The 17,288-nt window shown below is 40.0% G+C and overlaps 3 protein-coding genes across 3 annotated transcripts; all 3 read right to left on the reverse strand.

The window, feature by feature from the left end:
- Positions 1-3,291: 3,291 nt before the first annotated feature.
- Positions 3,292-4,239, reverse strand: LOC128400499 (olfactory receptor 14A16-like). The gene has a single exon (XM_053362713.1). It carries the CDS (start codon positions 4,237-4,239, stop codon positions 3,292-3,294), a length of 948 nt encoding a protein of 315 aa, XP_053218688.1.
- Positions 4,240-10,612: 6,373 nt separating this feature from the next.
- Positions 10,613-11,560, reverse strand: LOC128399428 (olfactory receptor 14I1-like). Its single transcript, XM_053360876.1, has one exon. The coding sequence runs from the start codon at positions 11,558-11,560 to the stop codon at positions 10,613-10,615; it is 948 nt and encodes a 315-aa protein (XP_053216851.1).
- A 3,666-nt stretch (positions 11,561-15,226) lies between these two features.
- LOC128400734 (olfactory receptor 14A16-like) lies at positions 15,227-16,174 on the reverse strand. The gene has a single exon (XM_053363176.1). It carries the CDS (start codon positions 16,172-16,174, stop codon positions 15,227-15,229), a length of 948 nt encoding a protein of 315 aa, XP_053219151.1.
- Positions 16,175-17,288: the final 1,114 nt, after the last annotated feature.

Here is a 17,288-nt window from a genome sequence, read left to right on the forward strand (position 1 = left end):
TACAAAGGTGACACTAGATGGTGATCGTGAACTTATGGAAAATTCAATATATTTTTCTAAACGTATTTTTAAAAAAGCATTTTCAGAGCATTTTTTATATGTGTACAGATTCCACTTTAGTAAGCCCACAGTAAACATGGGCAGATAGGGTCTTTTCAACCACTTCTTTTAGTTCCTTTACCCCAAAAGAAAGCTCATATTGGGGCATAAATTCAAATACAGTGCTCAACTGCATAGCCATGGCAGGACTTCCATCCATCCATCCATTCTCTCTCCTTCTCCCACCTTCACTCCCTCCCATCTCTCTCTCTCTCCCTCTCTCTCACACACACCAGTGATTGGCACTGACTCATAGCTGTCAAAAGTTTTCAATAAAAAAGGATGCTGTACCATTTCAGCTTATCCCTGCATAGAAGTAACTGAAGGGTAGTGTGGTAGGAGATGAATCTCCTACTCACATCCTTATCCATAGCATGGTTAGTTCATTGTGGATTTGGTGCAAGTCATCCTTGGAATGTTTCTGTAGCATATACACAGGGTTGTCCTCATCAAAATACCAGTCAAAATAGAAGCCATCAAAAGTTCTCACATCAACCCTGACTGGCTGGGTGATGGTTCTAGACTAATCTGGATTTCTGTTCCCAGAAGCAACAAATAGTGGTGAAAGAGTAACAGCCCAAGAGCAATGTAGGGGGAGAAACATGGAATGATGAAAACAAAGAAAGAGCATCATAGTGTGATCACCATTGGTATCATTAGATTCATAGTTCAGAAACTTATGAGTACCGTGGCTCTTTAAAAACAGGTATGTTTCTTTATGGGTAGGTGATGTTTTTGGTTTAGCTGTTGTAGATCATCACTATTTGCACATTCATAGAATCATCTAAGAAGTTTTCATATTTTCTTGGTACTTCCCAGAATATTGTGCAACGGTAATATTTCTAAATTGGTTTTTAAAAGTTGTATGTGCAGGACATTAATTGGAAATGTGCTTTGACATTCTGGGAAATTGCTCCCATGAATCCAAAACAGCTGATTGGAATCAGAAGTCATCGTCGTCGTCCCCCCAATTATAGCTGCCTCTCTTTTAATCACATACACACACAATATAATAGTTAATATGAGCTCTCTTGCGGCTGATGCAGCATTCCAGATCCCACTGCATTTTGTAGGGAGCTCTTCCCTTCTGCCCCTTGCAGACCCATATGCAGATTGGAACATAGCTATGAGGATTACTGCACAAATCAATGAGCCAATCAATGCATGGTTTCACAAAAGTACTTATGAAGTTGTCTGAATACTTCCTTCTTTATTTCAAAAACATTTTAAAACTCTTTGGAGCTGCTGGTAAAGTCAGCAGCACAAAAATAGAAGGTCATTTAAAATGCTTCCAGGAAATGACAATACATCCAATAATATATTTAGAGATGCAGGCAGGAATTTTTTTTTGCTCCCAATAATTGTTCAAGAGGAGACTGTCCAGCAAGGATTTAATATCATTGTTTGATAAATAGCAACCTTCCCCCACATACGATTCCCTAAAAAGAATAGCACAATAATACTGTAAACATGCTCAGTAAGTTCTTGCCTCACCTAGATCCAGTCCCAAATAAATTTGAGGGCTAGGCTACTTTAAATATAGTTTAAAATTGGAAAGAATTCACAAGTTAGACATTTGGAAAAGCAGAACGGTTTAAGGATGGCTGCATCATTACTCTGATGTATCAAGTATACATGAGACCACTCAAAACTTGATAGATGACTGGAAATGAAAAAGTGACCAGCACCTCTAGATTACATCAAAATAATAGAAAACTACTCAACTCCAGTAAATCATTTTGACATACCTTTATTTGTAAGAATCAGTTTCCCCTCCAGCTGCTTTAGGGTTGAATTTTCTGATGATTTGAGAGTCCCTGCATTTTCCCAGCCAATCACATTACCCTTGCTATGACTCTTAGTACAGACTATGTAATTGATTTGTTGCCTTTATGAAGACTGCCTGCGTTACAGTAAAATTCATTAAATGTTGCATCAACTAATAGTGACAGCACACATGGGAAAGTGAGCTATTCTGAGTTTCTTTTGCCATTTTGGGATCTTATTCCCAAGAGTGTAGCATTGCTGATCTGAAAACATTGTTTAAACTCCTCAAAGTAATGTTTCTTCTTCCACGTTAGTTGCAGATGAAAAGAAATAACATCTACAATATGTTCCTCAATGCATGAAAAATGATGACACTTGTGGTGAATCTATGGCTAGCATTATTTCAGATTTGTTTGCTTACATTCAAATATAGTTGCCATTTCTAGATAGAGATAGACTTTCATAGCAATCCATGTTCTGGTAACCCCCTGGTTGAATCATGTATTGGATTATACATAGGACTGCCCATGAATATGATCTAGGAGCTTCAGTTAGTGCAGAACCTGACTGCCAAAATTCTAACCGCTTCAATAAGATGTAGTAATATAATTCCTATTATAAGAGGATGGCACTGAAACCTACCTTTGAATTGCCACTCCCCATATCATTCTCTTGACCCCAGAAGAACTTTGATTATAGCCTTTTGCTGAGTATTATCTAAATGGAGGTGCGTTTTGTATTCAGTAAAGATAAAGGATGCAATAAAGACAAAGTTCCCAGAAACTTGGTTTGTTGAGGTCTCCTAACAGCTCTCATATTGTTCAGTAAATCAGACTTTCCAGGATTCGGTGGAGGAAAGCCATGGATCTTTAAGGGTGATAAGAGTGCTTTAAATGTATGGTGTGGATGAGATGATGGCATTTTCCCCCACCTCTGAGAACAAGGCCCAATTTAAGAAGGTGAACAAAGTGAACAAGACAATGTTCCGGGATTTTTTTAAAAAATGGCCACAACTTTATTGATTTCAGAATTTGGTAGGATTTAGCATAGGCATTGGGCATATATCCCTCTCAGCCCCCTGTTGGAAGACTGAGGTTTCATAGGATCATTCATGGGATATATGGCTCCATTGCAAGACGCAGGTGATCAAATTATGGAGACATGCAGAATAAAGTTGACGCATTAGGGGGAATTTGTGTCAAAGTTGCCTGATATGCATTCATCCATTGTTCCATTTTGCTCTGTATTCTATGCACGGACTTCCAGTGGCTCTCTGGGCCTTCAGACAGGTCATCATTCCTTGCCCTGCTTGGAGATGCCAAGTTTTAAACCAGGAGCTGCCTTCATGAAAAACAGATGTTCTACAACAGATTATAGGGGGGAAATCACATACAGAAGGTGATTGTGAAGCACCCACATGCCTTCTTATAGAATTCTGGATATGATTTTAGAAGAATGCCCTACATCTAAGAGATTCCACAAGGCAGCCTTGATCTCTTTGTTTCTCATGCTATAGATGAATGGATTCAATGTGGCAGGAATTATAGAGTACATCACAGCAAACGCTATATCTAGATCAGAAGAAGCTTCACTGGGAGGCCTTGTATAAGCAAACACTGCAGTGAACAGAAACACAGAGACAACAGTGAGGTGGGGGAGGCAAGTGGAAAGGGCTTTTTTCTTACCAAGGACAGAAGGGATTTTGCGCACTGTAGAAAAGATCTCCATGTATGTTATGATGATGAAAATGAAACAACCAAGTCCTATACTACAGCTTAGCACAATAAATCCAACTTCCACTAAGTAAAAGTTAGAACAGGAGAGCTTCAATAATTTTGGGATTTCACAGAAGAATTGATTGATAGAATTAGAACAAAACCTGTTGGCAAATGTGCCCCCAGTGTGTAATATGGCATTAAGAAGGCTAATAATCCACCCAATGGCTACCATTCGAATGCAGGCTCCTTTGTGCATAATTGTTTCATAGTGGAGGGGATTGCAAATGGCTACATAACGGTCATGTGCCATTATAGTTAGCAGAGCATAATCTGATGTTCCAAATAAGAAATAAAAGAAAACTTGAGCAACACATCCAAAATAAGAAATAAATCTGCAATTTAGGAGGGAAATCGCCATTGATTTGGGTACCATGACTGAAACTGTTCCAAGATCCATGATGGCCAAATTCAGTAGAAAGAAATACATGGGTGTGTGGAGGTGATGATCAAGCACAATAGCAATAACAATAAGGAGATTCCCTATTATTGCCATTAAGTACACTATCAGAAATACGAAGAAGTGTAAGATTTGCAGTTCTCGAACATCTGAGAATTCCAGCAGCAGAAAGACAGTCATGGATGTAAGATTGTGCATTTTGTTCACATGCTACCTGTACAAGTAAGAAATCAAGAATTTTTAGCATACAAATATTGATTATCTAGTTTGATTTAAACAGAGCTCCTTTAATTTAACAGTCAAATGCATCTCATTTTCCTTTGTTTAATTCCCGCTGGGAAAACAATATGATGGTTCTTTTTCCCACTCACTATGTCCACTCATTTCCCTTGTACACCTTTTGCAAAGCCTCTCCTCTTCGCCAAGGGGAGGGGTTGTGAGCAGGTATCGCTTCCCACGCTTCGCAGGGGGCATGGATGGCCCACTGCATCGATGAGTCCCTGGCCTGTGTCATGCCCACAGACAGCCAATATGGTTGGCTGGGGGGGCGTGGTTTGCCACTCTTAAACGAGTGTGGGACTGTGGCTCAGTCTGTTTGTTTCCTGCACACACGGATCTTTCTCCCTCCCTCCTTTCCTCCCTCTTATTTTCATGCATTCAACAACTGAGCTTGTTATGGACCTCAGTTGGTCGCCTGTTGAAGAGGCATGGTTGGGGGTTTGTTCCACTTGGCAGATTGGCACCAGCCACTTGGTTTTTTTGCCTACCTCAAAGCAAATCATCACAACTTTGTAAGGTTTGGCAGTTTGGCATTGGAAAATGTGTTGTGTGTTGGAGGGGAGGTTGTGGTCATCACCTACCCTTCCCTTTGAAGGGTATTCCGTTAAAGGAATTCAGTGGTCGTGGTTTCTGTCCAAAGCCCAGGTGGTGACAAGGGCCATGGCATGATCCTCCAGTGACTCTAGGGGAAAGCTTCCAGTTGATTTGCATCAACAAGCTTCCCCTACCGGTTGTTAACCCTTGTGTGACTTCTAGCAGAGCAGGCAGGAGTCAAATATAGTCAGTTTGGATCCAATGCCTAAGCCAATACCACTCACATTCTGTAACCAATAAAGTTGTGGCCTTTTTTAGCCCATTAACCTAAAATACTTGTGTCCATGTGTCTTATTTTATCATAAAGTGGGGGATGGGGCCTCGACTCACAAATGTGTGCATTGCAACATGATTCTATATCCCTCTAGCTATCCCTTGACATCTGTGCATTAGATGGAACATAAGAAAGAGAAGCCACTTGCACACACTTATATGTACAAAGGGGCTCACTACTCAGTTATGGGTCCTAATGATGCATGTTTTTGCAGCAGCTAGAGGACAACATGCATACAAAGTACACATATAGGCTGTACTCCCCCCCCCTTTAATCCACATTTTCCACAGAAGATCTCTAGCAAAATCTGCAAAAAAATAACCCGTTGTACATCTGTAGTCACTGCTGGGGTGCAAACTCTTCGGCACGTTTTTTTTTGGGGTGGGCTGTTTGTCAGCTTTGGGCTGACTTTTCAGTGACTAACCTCTATTGCCCCACTCCTCCTTTCATTTGTTCCTTGCATTAGCAGATTTGCACAAGAAACGTAATAATGAAAATCAATGATTGGGACTGTTTGCTCCAAAAAGAGTTGATTTAATGTCTATGCCACTATTTCTCTGAACCAATTAATTCCTCTTTCCTTGGAACTGGAGAATGTGTCTGACTGAGTGAAAAAGCAGCATGGCAGCCAGACCAGGACGCCAGGAGGCAGCATGTATGTGCATGTGATTCTGCTCCTGTGACACATCCTGGATTGCATTGCAGCATTTATTTGAGCAGGCACTGAGCAAAAGCTAGGTAGTACAGCAGGAAAGTACTAAGAGCACAGAGCTGGATTAGGGCTATGTGACCTGCCTCTTTACAAGTCTGCTGCCTTCATATGTGGTTTAAGATGCTGTCCTATATCTAGTCTTTAAGAAGGGAACGGGGTGTGGGGAGGAAGACACCCTTCATCTCAGCCAGCAAAAGGTCTTGGATCAACCCTGAGTGGCTCATCTGGGTTTCTGTTCCCAGAAGCAACAACAAAAAAAAAAGTGGTGAAAGAGTAACAGCCCAAGACCAGCAGATTTGCACAGTGTATGTGAATATTTCTCTAAAGTAATTCCTCTTTCCTTGAAATTGGTAAATGTGCCTGATTAAGTACAAAAGCATCAAGACAGCCAGGAGCTTTCATTTATGTTCATGCATTGTTCTGCTCATGTTACACATGCTCAGAGTCAGCCCACCCATGAGGTGAGGCGAGGTGAGGTAACCGTCTCAGGTAGCAGGGGCAGCAAACCATGGTGTAGATCTTTATTTTCTGCTTGTTCCTGAATATCTTCACTCACACTTTCTTTCCCAGCAGGGAGTGGAGTGCTGTTTTGATGTTCACCCCAGGTACCAATATGTCTTGGGCCAACCTTACAAATGTTGGTACCTCCACTGCTGCATTGCAGCTTTTCTTTGAAAAAGCCACTGAGGAAAAACTAGGCAGCACAATAAGCAAGAAGCAGCCAAATATTAGAGGACAGAACTGGATTTGTGTTTTGTGACCTGCCCAATGCCTCCTACGGTAGCCTCTGCCCTCGTGTGTGGTTTACAATGCTGCCCCATCCCTAGTCTTTGCACAGGGAATTGGGGTGAGGCAAAGAGAGAGAGCAAGTCAACCTTCATCTCAGTCAGCATAATGACTTAGATAATCTCTGAGTGGCTGGCTGGCAATTTTAGATTAATTTGGATTTCTGTTCCCAGAAGCAACCACCACCACCACAACAAAACTGCTCAGGGAAACTTGTGCTGTAAGAGTAACAGCCAGAGAGAGATGAAGGTGGAGAGACAGGGAATGATGAAATAAGAAAAGAAAAGGAATAATAGATTTCTTACTATGGGTAGCATTAAATTAATATTTCAAAAATCAAAACTTACCTAGGCTCTTTAAAAACAAGCGGGTTTCATTGTGGGTAGGTGAAGTCTTTTGTTTAGCTGTTGTAGGTCATACATTAATAGAGTCGTCTGAGAATTTTACATCTTCTTTTCACCCTTGCCAAAATATGGTGTAGCAGTTTTATTTCTAAATCAGGTTTTAAAAGCTGTATGTGTAGGAGGTTCATTGGATATCTGCTTTGGCATTTTGGGAAAACACTCCCATGAGTCTAAACAGCCGATCAGAACTGGAATTCCCCCACTCCAATTATTGCTGCCTCTGTTTTTTGTCACAAACAAAAAGAAATAATTCATATAAGCCCTCTGTGTCTGATGCAGCATTCCAGAGCACACTGCATTTTGGAGGGAGCTCAGCTCTTTTGTCCCAGTGTGGTGTAGTGGTTAAGAGTGGTAGTCTCATAATCTGGTGAACCGGGCTCGATTCCCTGCTCCTCCACATGCAGCTGCTGGATGACCTTGGGCTAGTCACACTTCTTTGAAGTCTCTCAGCCTCACTCACCTCACAGAGTGTTTGTTGTTATGGAGGAAAGGGAAAGGAGAATGTTAGCCGCTTTGAGACTCCTTAGGGTAGTGATAAAGTGGGATATCAAATCCAAACTACTCTTCTTCTTCCTTGCAGTCCCCCATGTGTGGATGGGAAGACAGATATGAGGATTAGAGCACATATCAAAGAACCAATCAATGCATGGGTTTGGCAACAATACTTGTGAAGTTGTCTGAGGGCTGCCTTCTTTATTTCAAAAACATATTAAAACTCATTGGAAGTGCCAGTAAAGTCACTTTCACACAGATAAAACGTAACAAGGGATCATCTGTCATGTATTACTCTGTCCTGGGCTATATGAGTTTCTTGGCCATTGTCAGCCAAGCATGGCTTTTTTCGCCTACCCAGAAACTACCCGACAGATTTATTGAAATCAAGTTTATCACGTTCAGCATGTTGATATGGAAGTAAGATTGCTCATTTTGCCTTGATTCGTTGCATTCATTCTGTAGAAGGAAGAATCTGAGAAGTGTCAGCGTGTCAATATTCATTAACCAGTCATTTCAAACAAGTTCCTCATTGCATCTTTCCTACATTTATGTGGAATATTTACCAGGGCACCATTGTTCATTTTAAAGTCAAACAGTATGATGACAGTTGAATCAGCAGCATCATGTTTCAAGTATATATGATACCAATTGAACATGGATAGATGACAGGAAAAGAGAAACTTGATAAATGTCAAGTTTACATCAAATCTACTCAATCCCATTAAAGCATTTTGAAATACCTTTAATAGCAAGATTCAATTTCTCTTGCCAAAGATATGCAAGTCCATGTATCTTCTCCATGAAGTACTTTCAACCTTCCTGTGCCCCTTGCCACAGAACATGTAACTGATGTTTTTTGTCTTTGAAATGTCTGCATATGTAAGGATGCGGGAAAGCAAATTATTTTTAGAATGTTTTGTCAACTTGGGATCTTACTCCCAAGTTGATGAAACAGCTGATCAGAAAACATTGTTGAAACTCTTCAAGTTCATGTTGCTTCTTCTCCTTTTTTTAGCATGCATGATGAAATAAATGCAACAAGTGATTGAAAACATGAAAAATGTTCACAAGTGGGCTGGCATTTGTATGTATATATGTACAGTATATGTGTGTATGTGTATTCAAGAAGTCAGTGTTGATTCAGTAGATGATATTGGGGTTTCATACACGATTAATATAACATAATTGTATCTATGTAAGAATGATATGTAGGGCTAAAATTCCTTGAGGTAAATACTGAATCTGAAAGAAGGCCCACATCTCCAGTTCAAATTTTAACATCAGTATTAAAGGAGAACTGGTGTATAACAAACCACAGTTATTTATCTAGTGAAGTGAGTGCTCCTTCCCCCTACCCACCACCCCATAGACAATGCTGTTCCATTGAGACAAAGGCAAATGAGATAGATATCAACGAATGCAACAACTCCTGGATGTCAAGATCCAGATTTTGGGCAAGTACTCTTGGATGAGAGAACCCCAGCAGAGATTTAAATCACAAAACATGCAGCAAAGTAAAGCAAGGTGATACAGGCCATTAGACCTTTAAAACATCCACTTCTACGTTGCTTCCAAAGTTCACCTCTTCCCTTTGCATAGAAAGAGACCACACATTTGGCAAGCAAGTTTTTAAAAAGTTTATTTACAAACTCTTCAAATGTCAGATTCATGTGCTTTTCTATACAGCAGTAAAAAAAACAAAAAACAAATAATGCTTTTCCTGCATTATGTATTCATGTGTGTACATGTATTCGGTATGTGGTATGAGGGGTGTGTGTGTGTGTGAGAGAGAGAGAGAGAGAGAGAGAGAGAGTGTCACAGAGTGATTGTGGGAGGCAGAAAGGGAGGGACCTGAGAGGAAAAGGGTGGAATAAAGGAGAGCTAGATGAAAGTAAGAAGAAAAACTCAGTGAGCAAAGATTACATAGAAAAGGGAGGGACTTTTTGTTTTGTTTTGTTTTTTAAAAGATTAAAGGGGTGTGTGCACAGAAAACAGAGAAGAAAGGGCATGGAAATGGGTGTGTTTGTGAAGTGGAGGGGTTGTGAAAAGTAAGTAGGGAGGCGGGGAAAGACAGTGATGGTGAAAAGTGGGGTGCAAATGGAGTTACAAGAAAAAAGTGGAAAGATGATGGCATAAGGGGCATGGAAAGGTATGACAAAATGGAGGGAATGGTGGCTGCATAATTGGGCAGGATGTGTGCTTAGTAGTTTCAATGAGTGCAAGGAGAAAGATGCAGCAGTTTACAATGGCAGTAGTTTGTGTGCAATGGATCGCAAGGCATGGACATTGGGGTGAAGGTGAAAATAGGGTTGCAAAGTGGTACTACAGAATATAACATCGAGGCAGCTTCAGAAATGGGGCTAGGAAGGTGAAAAGTGAGCAGAGAAGTTACATGGGTTGAAAAGAGGAATCTCTAGAGGACGAATGTGAGGAAATAACAGAGGACATGTTGAATGAAGTGAGCAAGGGTGAAGTCTTAATAAGCAAACATAATAATTTTAGAATGTAGTGGCATATAAGCTATTACAATCTATTACAAATGGTACCGTATAGATAGAGTCATAGATCATAGATTTGTAGAGTTGGGAGGGACCACAAGAGTCATCTAGTCCAGCCCCATGAAATGCAGGAATCTTTTGTCCAAAATGGGTTCAAATCCACAACCTTGAGATTCAGAGTCTTATGCTCTACTGACTGAGCTATGAGATTTTGCAAGGTGAACAATACAATAAAAACATAATTATGATGAGGTGAAACCTGGTTTCCTTCAAAACTTTCTTACAAAGCTTTAGATTTTGATGTTGTTGCTGAAATGGTTGTTGTCTTTTATTATATTTGAATCTCTTGTAAATGAAATAAACAATTCACAATGGGAATGAAGAGGAACAATCAAGGCTAAAAAGACATGGATAATAAGGAGAAGGAATCACAGAGCAATGTCTAATGAATATTAAAATGCTTACATTGCAAAGCGGAAAAAATTCCAGTGCTAACCACACATATGCAGAAGAGGAAACAAAGCCATTTCTATAGAACTCTAAATGTACTTTTAGCAGAATGCCTGAAATCTAAGAGTTTCCACAAAGCAGTCTTGATTTCTTTGTTTCTCACGCTGTAGATGAATGGATTCAATATGGGAGAAATTATGGTATAGATCACAGCAAAAGCTACATCAAGAAAGGAAGAAACATTACTGGGAGGCTTTGCATAGGCAAATATTGCCGTGCCCAGAAACAAAGATACCACCGTGAGGTGGGGAAGGCAAGTAGAGAGGGCTTTTTTCTTACCATGCACCGAAGGTATTCTGCGCACTACAGCAAATACCTGCATGTACGTTATGAGGATGAAAATTAAGCATCCTAGTGCTATAAAACACCCAAGCACAATCAGCCCAGCTTCAACTAGGTAAATGTTAGAGTAGGAGAGCTTTAGTAACTTTGGGATTTCACAGAAGAATTGATTGACAACATTAGAAGAGAAGGTGATTGCAAAAGTGCTGCAAGTGTGTAGCATGGAATAAAGAAGACTTGTAATCCACACAATGACAATCATTTGAATACAAGCTCCTTTGTACATAATCATCTCATATTGTAATGGGTTGCAAATGGCAACATAGCGATCGTGTGCCATTACTGTTAGAAGGGAAAGATCAGCGAATGTAAAGAAGTAGTAGAAGAAAACTTGAGCCACGCACCCAGAATATGAAATTGACCTGCTGTTCATGATGGAGTTCGCCATAGATTTGGGTATGATGGCAGAAATGGAGCCAACATCCATCAATGCCAAGTTCGTTAGGAAAAAATACATAGGTTTGTGCAGGTGATGGTCAAATGCTACTGCAACAATGATTAGAAGATTCCCAGCCAGGGTTGTCAAGTAGAATCCTAAGAACAGAAAGAAATGTAAGATCTGTAGTTCTCGTACGTCTGAGAATTCCTTCAGCAAAAACATGGAAATGGATGTAAGATTGCTCATTTTGTCTTCAGTACTTGCATTCATTCTGTAGAAGGAAGAAACTGGGAAGTGTTAATATGGCAATATTAACTGGTTATTTAAAACAGGTTTATTCATATTTCACTATAAACGCCATCAGATTTTGCTTTGATGAACAGTTGTGAAACAGTTGTGCATAGTGATGACACCAAAACATTCCATTTGTAAGCTATATCTCATACATTTATTATTATTAAATGTATTAAGAAGTGCAGTTGCCACCCAATAAACATTAATATTCTTTTGTAATACAAAAAAATATTGAATATATGATAATTGAAATTTTCATTTCTGCTAGTTTTCTGAATATTTCTGAGACTCTACAGCTGCAAATACGACATTTTAAGTGCATTATACAAAGGTGACACTAGATGGTGATCGTGAACTTATGGAAAATTCAATATATTTTTCTAAACGTATTTTTAAAAAAGCATTTTCAGAGCATTTTTTATATGTGTACAGATTCCACTTTAGTAAGCCCACAGTAAACATGGGCAGATAGGGTCTTTTCAACCACTTCTTTTAGTTCCTTTACCCCAAAAGAAAGCTCATATTGGGGCATAAATTCAAATACAGTGCTCAACTGCATAGCCATGGCAGGACTTCCATCCATCCATCCATTCTCTCTCCTTCTCCCACCTTCACTCCCTCCCATCTCTCTCTCTCTCCCTCTCTCTCACACACACCAGTGATTGGCACTGACTCATAGCTGTCAAAAGTTTTCAATAAAAAAGGATGCTGTACCATTTCAGCTTATCCCTGCATAGAAGTAACTGAAGGGTAGTGTGGTAGGAGATGAATCTCCTACTCACATCCTTATCCATAGCATGGTTAGTTCATTGTGGATTTGGTGCAAGTCATCCTTGGAATGTTTCTGTAGCATATACACAGGGTTGTCCTCATCAAAATACCAGTCAAAATAGAAGCCATCAAAAGTTCTCACATCAACCCTGACTGGCTGGGTGATGGTTCTAGACTAATCTGGATTTCTGTTCCCAGAAGCAACAAATAGTGGTAAAAGAGTAACAGCCCAAGAGCAATGCAGGGGGAGAAACATGGAATGATGAAAACAAAGAAAGAGCATCATAGTGTGATCACCATTGGTATCATTAGATTCATAGTTCAGAAACTTATGAGTACCGTGGCTCTTTAAAAACAGGTATGTTTCTTTATGGGTAGGTGATGTTTTTGGTTTAGCTGTTGTAGATCATCACTATTTGCACATTCATAGAATCATCTAAGAAGTTTTCATATTTTCTTGGTACTTCCCAGAATATTGTGCAACGGTAATATTTCTAAATTGGTTTTTAAAAGTTGTATGTGCAGGACATTAATTGGAAATGTGCTTTGACATTCTGGGAAATTGCTCCCATGAATCCAAAACAGCTGATTGGAATCAGAAGTCATCGTCCGCCGTCCGCCCCCAATTATAGCTGCCTCTCTTTTAATCACAAACACACACAATATAATAGTTAATATGAGCTCTCTTGCGGCTGATGCAGCATTCCAGATCCCACTGCATTTTGTAGGGAGCTCTTCCCTTCTGCCCCTTGCAGACCCATATGCAGATTGGAACATAGCTATGAGGATTACTGCACAAATCAATGAGCCAATCAATGCATGGTTTCACAAAAGTACTTATGAAGTTGTCTGAATACTTCCTTCTTTATTTCAAAAACATTTTAAAACTCTTTGGAGCTGCTGGTAAAGTCAGCAGCACAAAAATAGAAGGTCATTTAAAATGCTTCCAGGAAATGACAATACATCCAATAATATATTTAGAGATGCAGGCAGGAATTTTTTTTTGCTCCCAATAATTGTTCAAGAGGAGACTGTCCAGCAAGGATTTAATATCATTGTTTGATAAATAGCAACCTTCCCCCACATACGATTCCCTAAAAAGAATAGCACAATAATACTGTAAACATGCTCAGTAAGTTCTTGCCTCACCTAGATCCAGTCCCAAATAAATTTGAGGGCTAGGCTACTTTAAATATAGTTTAAAATTGGAAAGAATTCACAAGTTAGACATTTGGAAAAGCAGAACGGTTTAAGGATGGCTGCATCATTACTCTGATGTATCAAGTATACATGAGACCACTCAAAACTTGATAGATGACTGGAAATGAAAAAGTGACCAGCACCTCTAGATTACATCAAAATAATAGAAAACTACTCAACTCCAGTAAATCATTTTGACATACCTTTATTTGTAAGAATCAGTTTCCCCTCCAGCTGCTTTAGGGTTGAATTTTCTGATGATTTGAGAGTCCCTGCATTTTCCCAGCCAATCACATTACCCTTGCTATGACTCTTAGTACAGACTATGTAATTGATTTGTTGCCTTTATGAAGACTGCCTGCGTTACAGTAAAATTCATTAAATGTTGCATCAACTAATAGTGACAGCACACATGGGAAAGTGAGCTATTCTGAGTTTCTTTTGCCATTTTGGGATCTTATTCCCAAGAGTGTAGCATTGCTGATCTGAAAACATTGTTTAAACTCCTCAAAGTAATGTTTCTTCTTCCACGTTAGTTGCAGATGAAAAGAAATAACATCTACAATATGTTCCTCAATGCATGAAAAATGACGACACTTGTGGTGAATCTATGGCTAGCATTATTTCAGATTTGTTTGGTTACATTCAAATATAGTTGCCATTTCTAGATAGAGATAGACTTTCATAGCAATCCATGTTCTGGTAACCCCCTGGTTGAATCATGTATTGGATTATACATAGGACTGCCCATGAATATAATCTAGGAGCTTCAGTTAGTGCAGAACCTGACTGCCAAAATTCTAACCGGTTCAATAAGATGTAGTAATATAATTCCTATTATAAGAGGATGGCACTGAAACCTACCTTTGAATTGCCACTCCCCATATCATTCTCTTGACACCAGAAGGACTTTGATTATAGCCTTTTGCTGAGTATTATCTAAATGGAGGTGCGTTTTGTATTCAGTAAAGATAAAGGATGCAATAAAGACAAAGTTCCCAGAAACTTGGTTTGTTGAGGTCTCCTAACAGCTCTCATATTGTTCAGTAAATCAGACTTTCCAGGATTCGGTGGAGGAAAGCCATGGATCTTTAAGGGTGATAAGAGTGCTTTAAATGTATGGTGTGGATGAGATGATGGTATTTCCCCCCACCTCTGAGAACAAGGCCCAATTTAAGAAGGTGAACAAAGTGAACAAGACAATGTTCCGGGATTTTTTAAAAAAATGGCCACAACTTTATTGATTTCAGAATTTGGTAGGATTTAGCATAGGCATTGGGCATATATCCCTCTCAGCCCCCTGTTGGAGGACTGAGGCTTCATAGGATCGTTCATGGGATATATGGCTCCATTGCAAGACGCAGGTGATCAAATTATGGAGACATGCAGAATAAAGTTGACGCATTAGGGGGAATTTGTGTCAAAGTTGCCTGATATGCATTCATCCATTGTTCCATTTTGCTCTGTATTCTATGCACGGACTTCCAGTGGCTCTCTGGGCCTTCAGACAGGTCATCATTCCTTGCCCTGCTTGGAGATGCCAAGTTTTAAACCAGGAGCTGCCTTCATGAAAAACAGATGTTCTACAACAGATTATAGGGGGGAAATCACATACAGAAGGTGATTGTGAAGCACCCACATGCCTTCTTATAGAATTCTGGATATGATTTTAGAAGAATGCCCTACATCTAAGAGATTCCACAAGGCAGCCTTGATCTCTTTGTTTCTCATGCTATAGATGAATGGATTCAATGTGGCAGGAATTATAGAGTACATCACAGCAAACGCTATATCTAGATCAGAAGAAGCTTCACTGGGAGGCCTTGTATAAGCAAACACTGCAGTGAACAGAAACACAGAGACAACAGTGAGGTGGGGGAGGCAAGTGGAAAGGGCTTTTTTCTTACCAAGGACAGAAGGGATTTTGCGCACTGTAGAAAAGATCTCCATGTATGTTATGATGATGAAAATGAAACAACCAAGTCCTATACCACAGCTTAGCACAATAAATCCAACTTCCACTAAGTAAAAGTTAGAACAGGAGAGCTTCAATAATTTTGGGATTTCACAGAAGAATTGATTGATAGAATTAGAACAAAACCTGTTGGCAAATGTGCCCCCAGTGTGTAATATGGCATTAAGAAGGCTAATAATCCACCCAATGGCTACCATTCGAATGCAGGCTCCTTTGTGCATAATTGTTTCATAGTGGAGGGGATTGCAAATGGCTACATAACGGTCATGTGCCATTATAGTTAGCAGAGCATAATCTGATGTTCCAAATAAGAAATAAAAGAAAACTTGAGCAACACATCCAAAATAAGAAATAAATCTGCAATTTAGGAGGGAAATCGCCATTGATTTGGGTACCATGACTGAAACTGTTCCAAGATCCATGATGGCCAAATTCAGTAGAAAGAAATACATGGGTGTGTGGAGGTGATGATCAAGCACAATAGCAATAACAATAAGGAGATTCCCTATTATTGCCATTAAGTACACTATCAGAAATACGAAGAAGTGTAAGATTTGCAGTTCTCGAACATCTGAGAATTCCAGCAGCAGAAAGACAGTCATGGATGTAAGATTGTGCATTTTGTTCACATGCTACCTGTACAAGTAAGAAATCAAGAATTTTTAGCATACAAATATTGATTATCTAGTTTGATTTAAACAGAGCTCCTTTAATTTAACAGTCAAATGCATCTCATTTTCCTTTGTTTAATTCCCGCTGGGAAAACAATATGATGGTTCTTTTTCCCACTCACTATGTCCACTCATTTCCCTTGTACACCTTTTGCAAAGCCTCTCCTCTTCGCCAAGGGGAGGGGTTGTGAGCAGGTATCGCTTCCCACGCTTCGCAGGGGGCATGGATGGCCCACTGCATCGATGAGTCCCTGGCCTGTGTCATGCCCACAGACAGCCAATATGGTTGGCTGGGGGGGCGTGGTTTGCCACTCTTAAACGAGTGTGGGACTGTGGCTCAGTCTGTTTGTTTCCTGCACACACGGATCTTTCTCCCTCCCTCCTTTCCTCCCTCTTATTTTCATGCATTCAACAACTGAGCTTGTTATGGACCTCAGTTGGTCGCCTGTTGAAGAGGCATGGTTGGGGGTTTGTTCCACTTGGCAGATTGGCACCAGCCACTTGGTTTTTTTGCCTACCTCAAAGCAAATCATCACAACTTTGTAAGGTTTGGCAGTTTGGCATTGGAAAATGTGTTGTGTGTTGGAGGGGAGGTTGTGGTCATCACCTACCCTTCCCTTTGAAGGGTATTCCGTTAAAGGAATTCAGTGGTCGTGGTTTCTGTCCAAAGCCCAGGTGGTGACAAGGGCCATGGCATGATCCTCCAGTGACTCTAGGGGAAAGCTTCCAGTTGATTTGCATCAACAAGCTTCCCCTACCGGTTGTTAACCCTTGTGTGACTTCTAGCAGAGCAGGCAGGAGTCAAATATAGTCAGTTTGGATCCAATGCCTAAGCCAATACCACTCACATTCTGTAACCAATAAAGTTGTGGCCTTTTTTAGCCCATTAACCTAAAATACTTGTGTCCATGTGTCTTATTTTATCATAAAGTTGGGGATGGGGCCTCAACTCACAAATGTGTGCATTGCAACATGATTCTATATCCCTCTAGCTATCCCTTGACATCTGTGCATTAGATGGAACATCAGAAAGAGAAGCCACTTGCACACACTTATATGTGCA

This window comes from Podarcis raffonei, chromosome 13 (genome assembly GCF_027172205.1).
Source record: "Podarcis raffonei isolate rPodRaf1 chromosome 13, rPodRaf1.pri, whole genome shotgun sequence".
Lineage (NCBI taxonomy): Eukaryota > Metazoa > Chordata > Lepidosauria > Squamata > Lacertidae > Podarcis > Podarcis raffonei.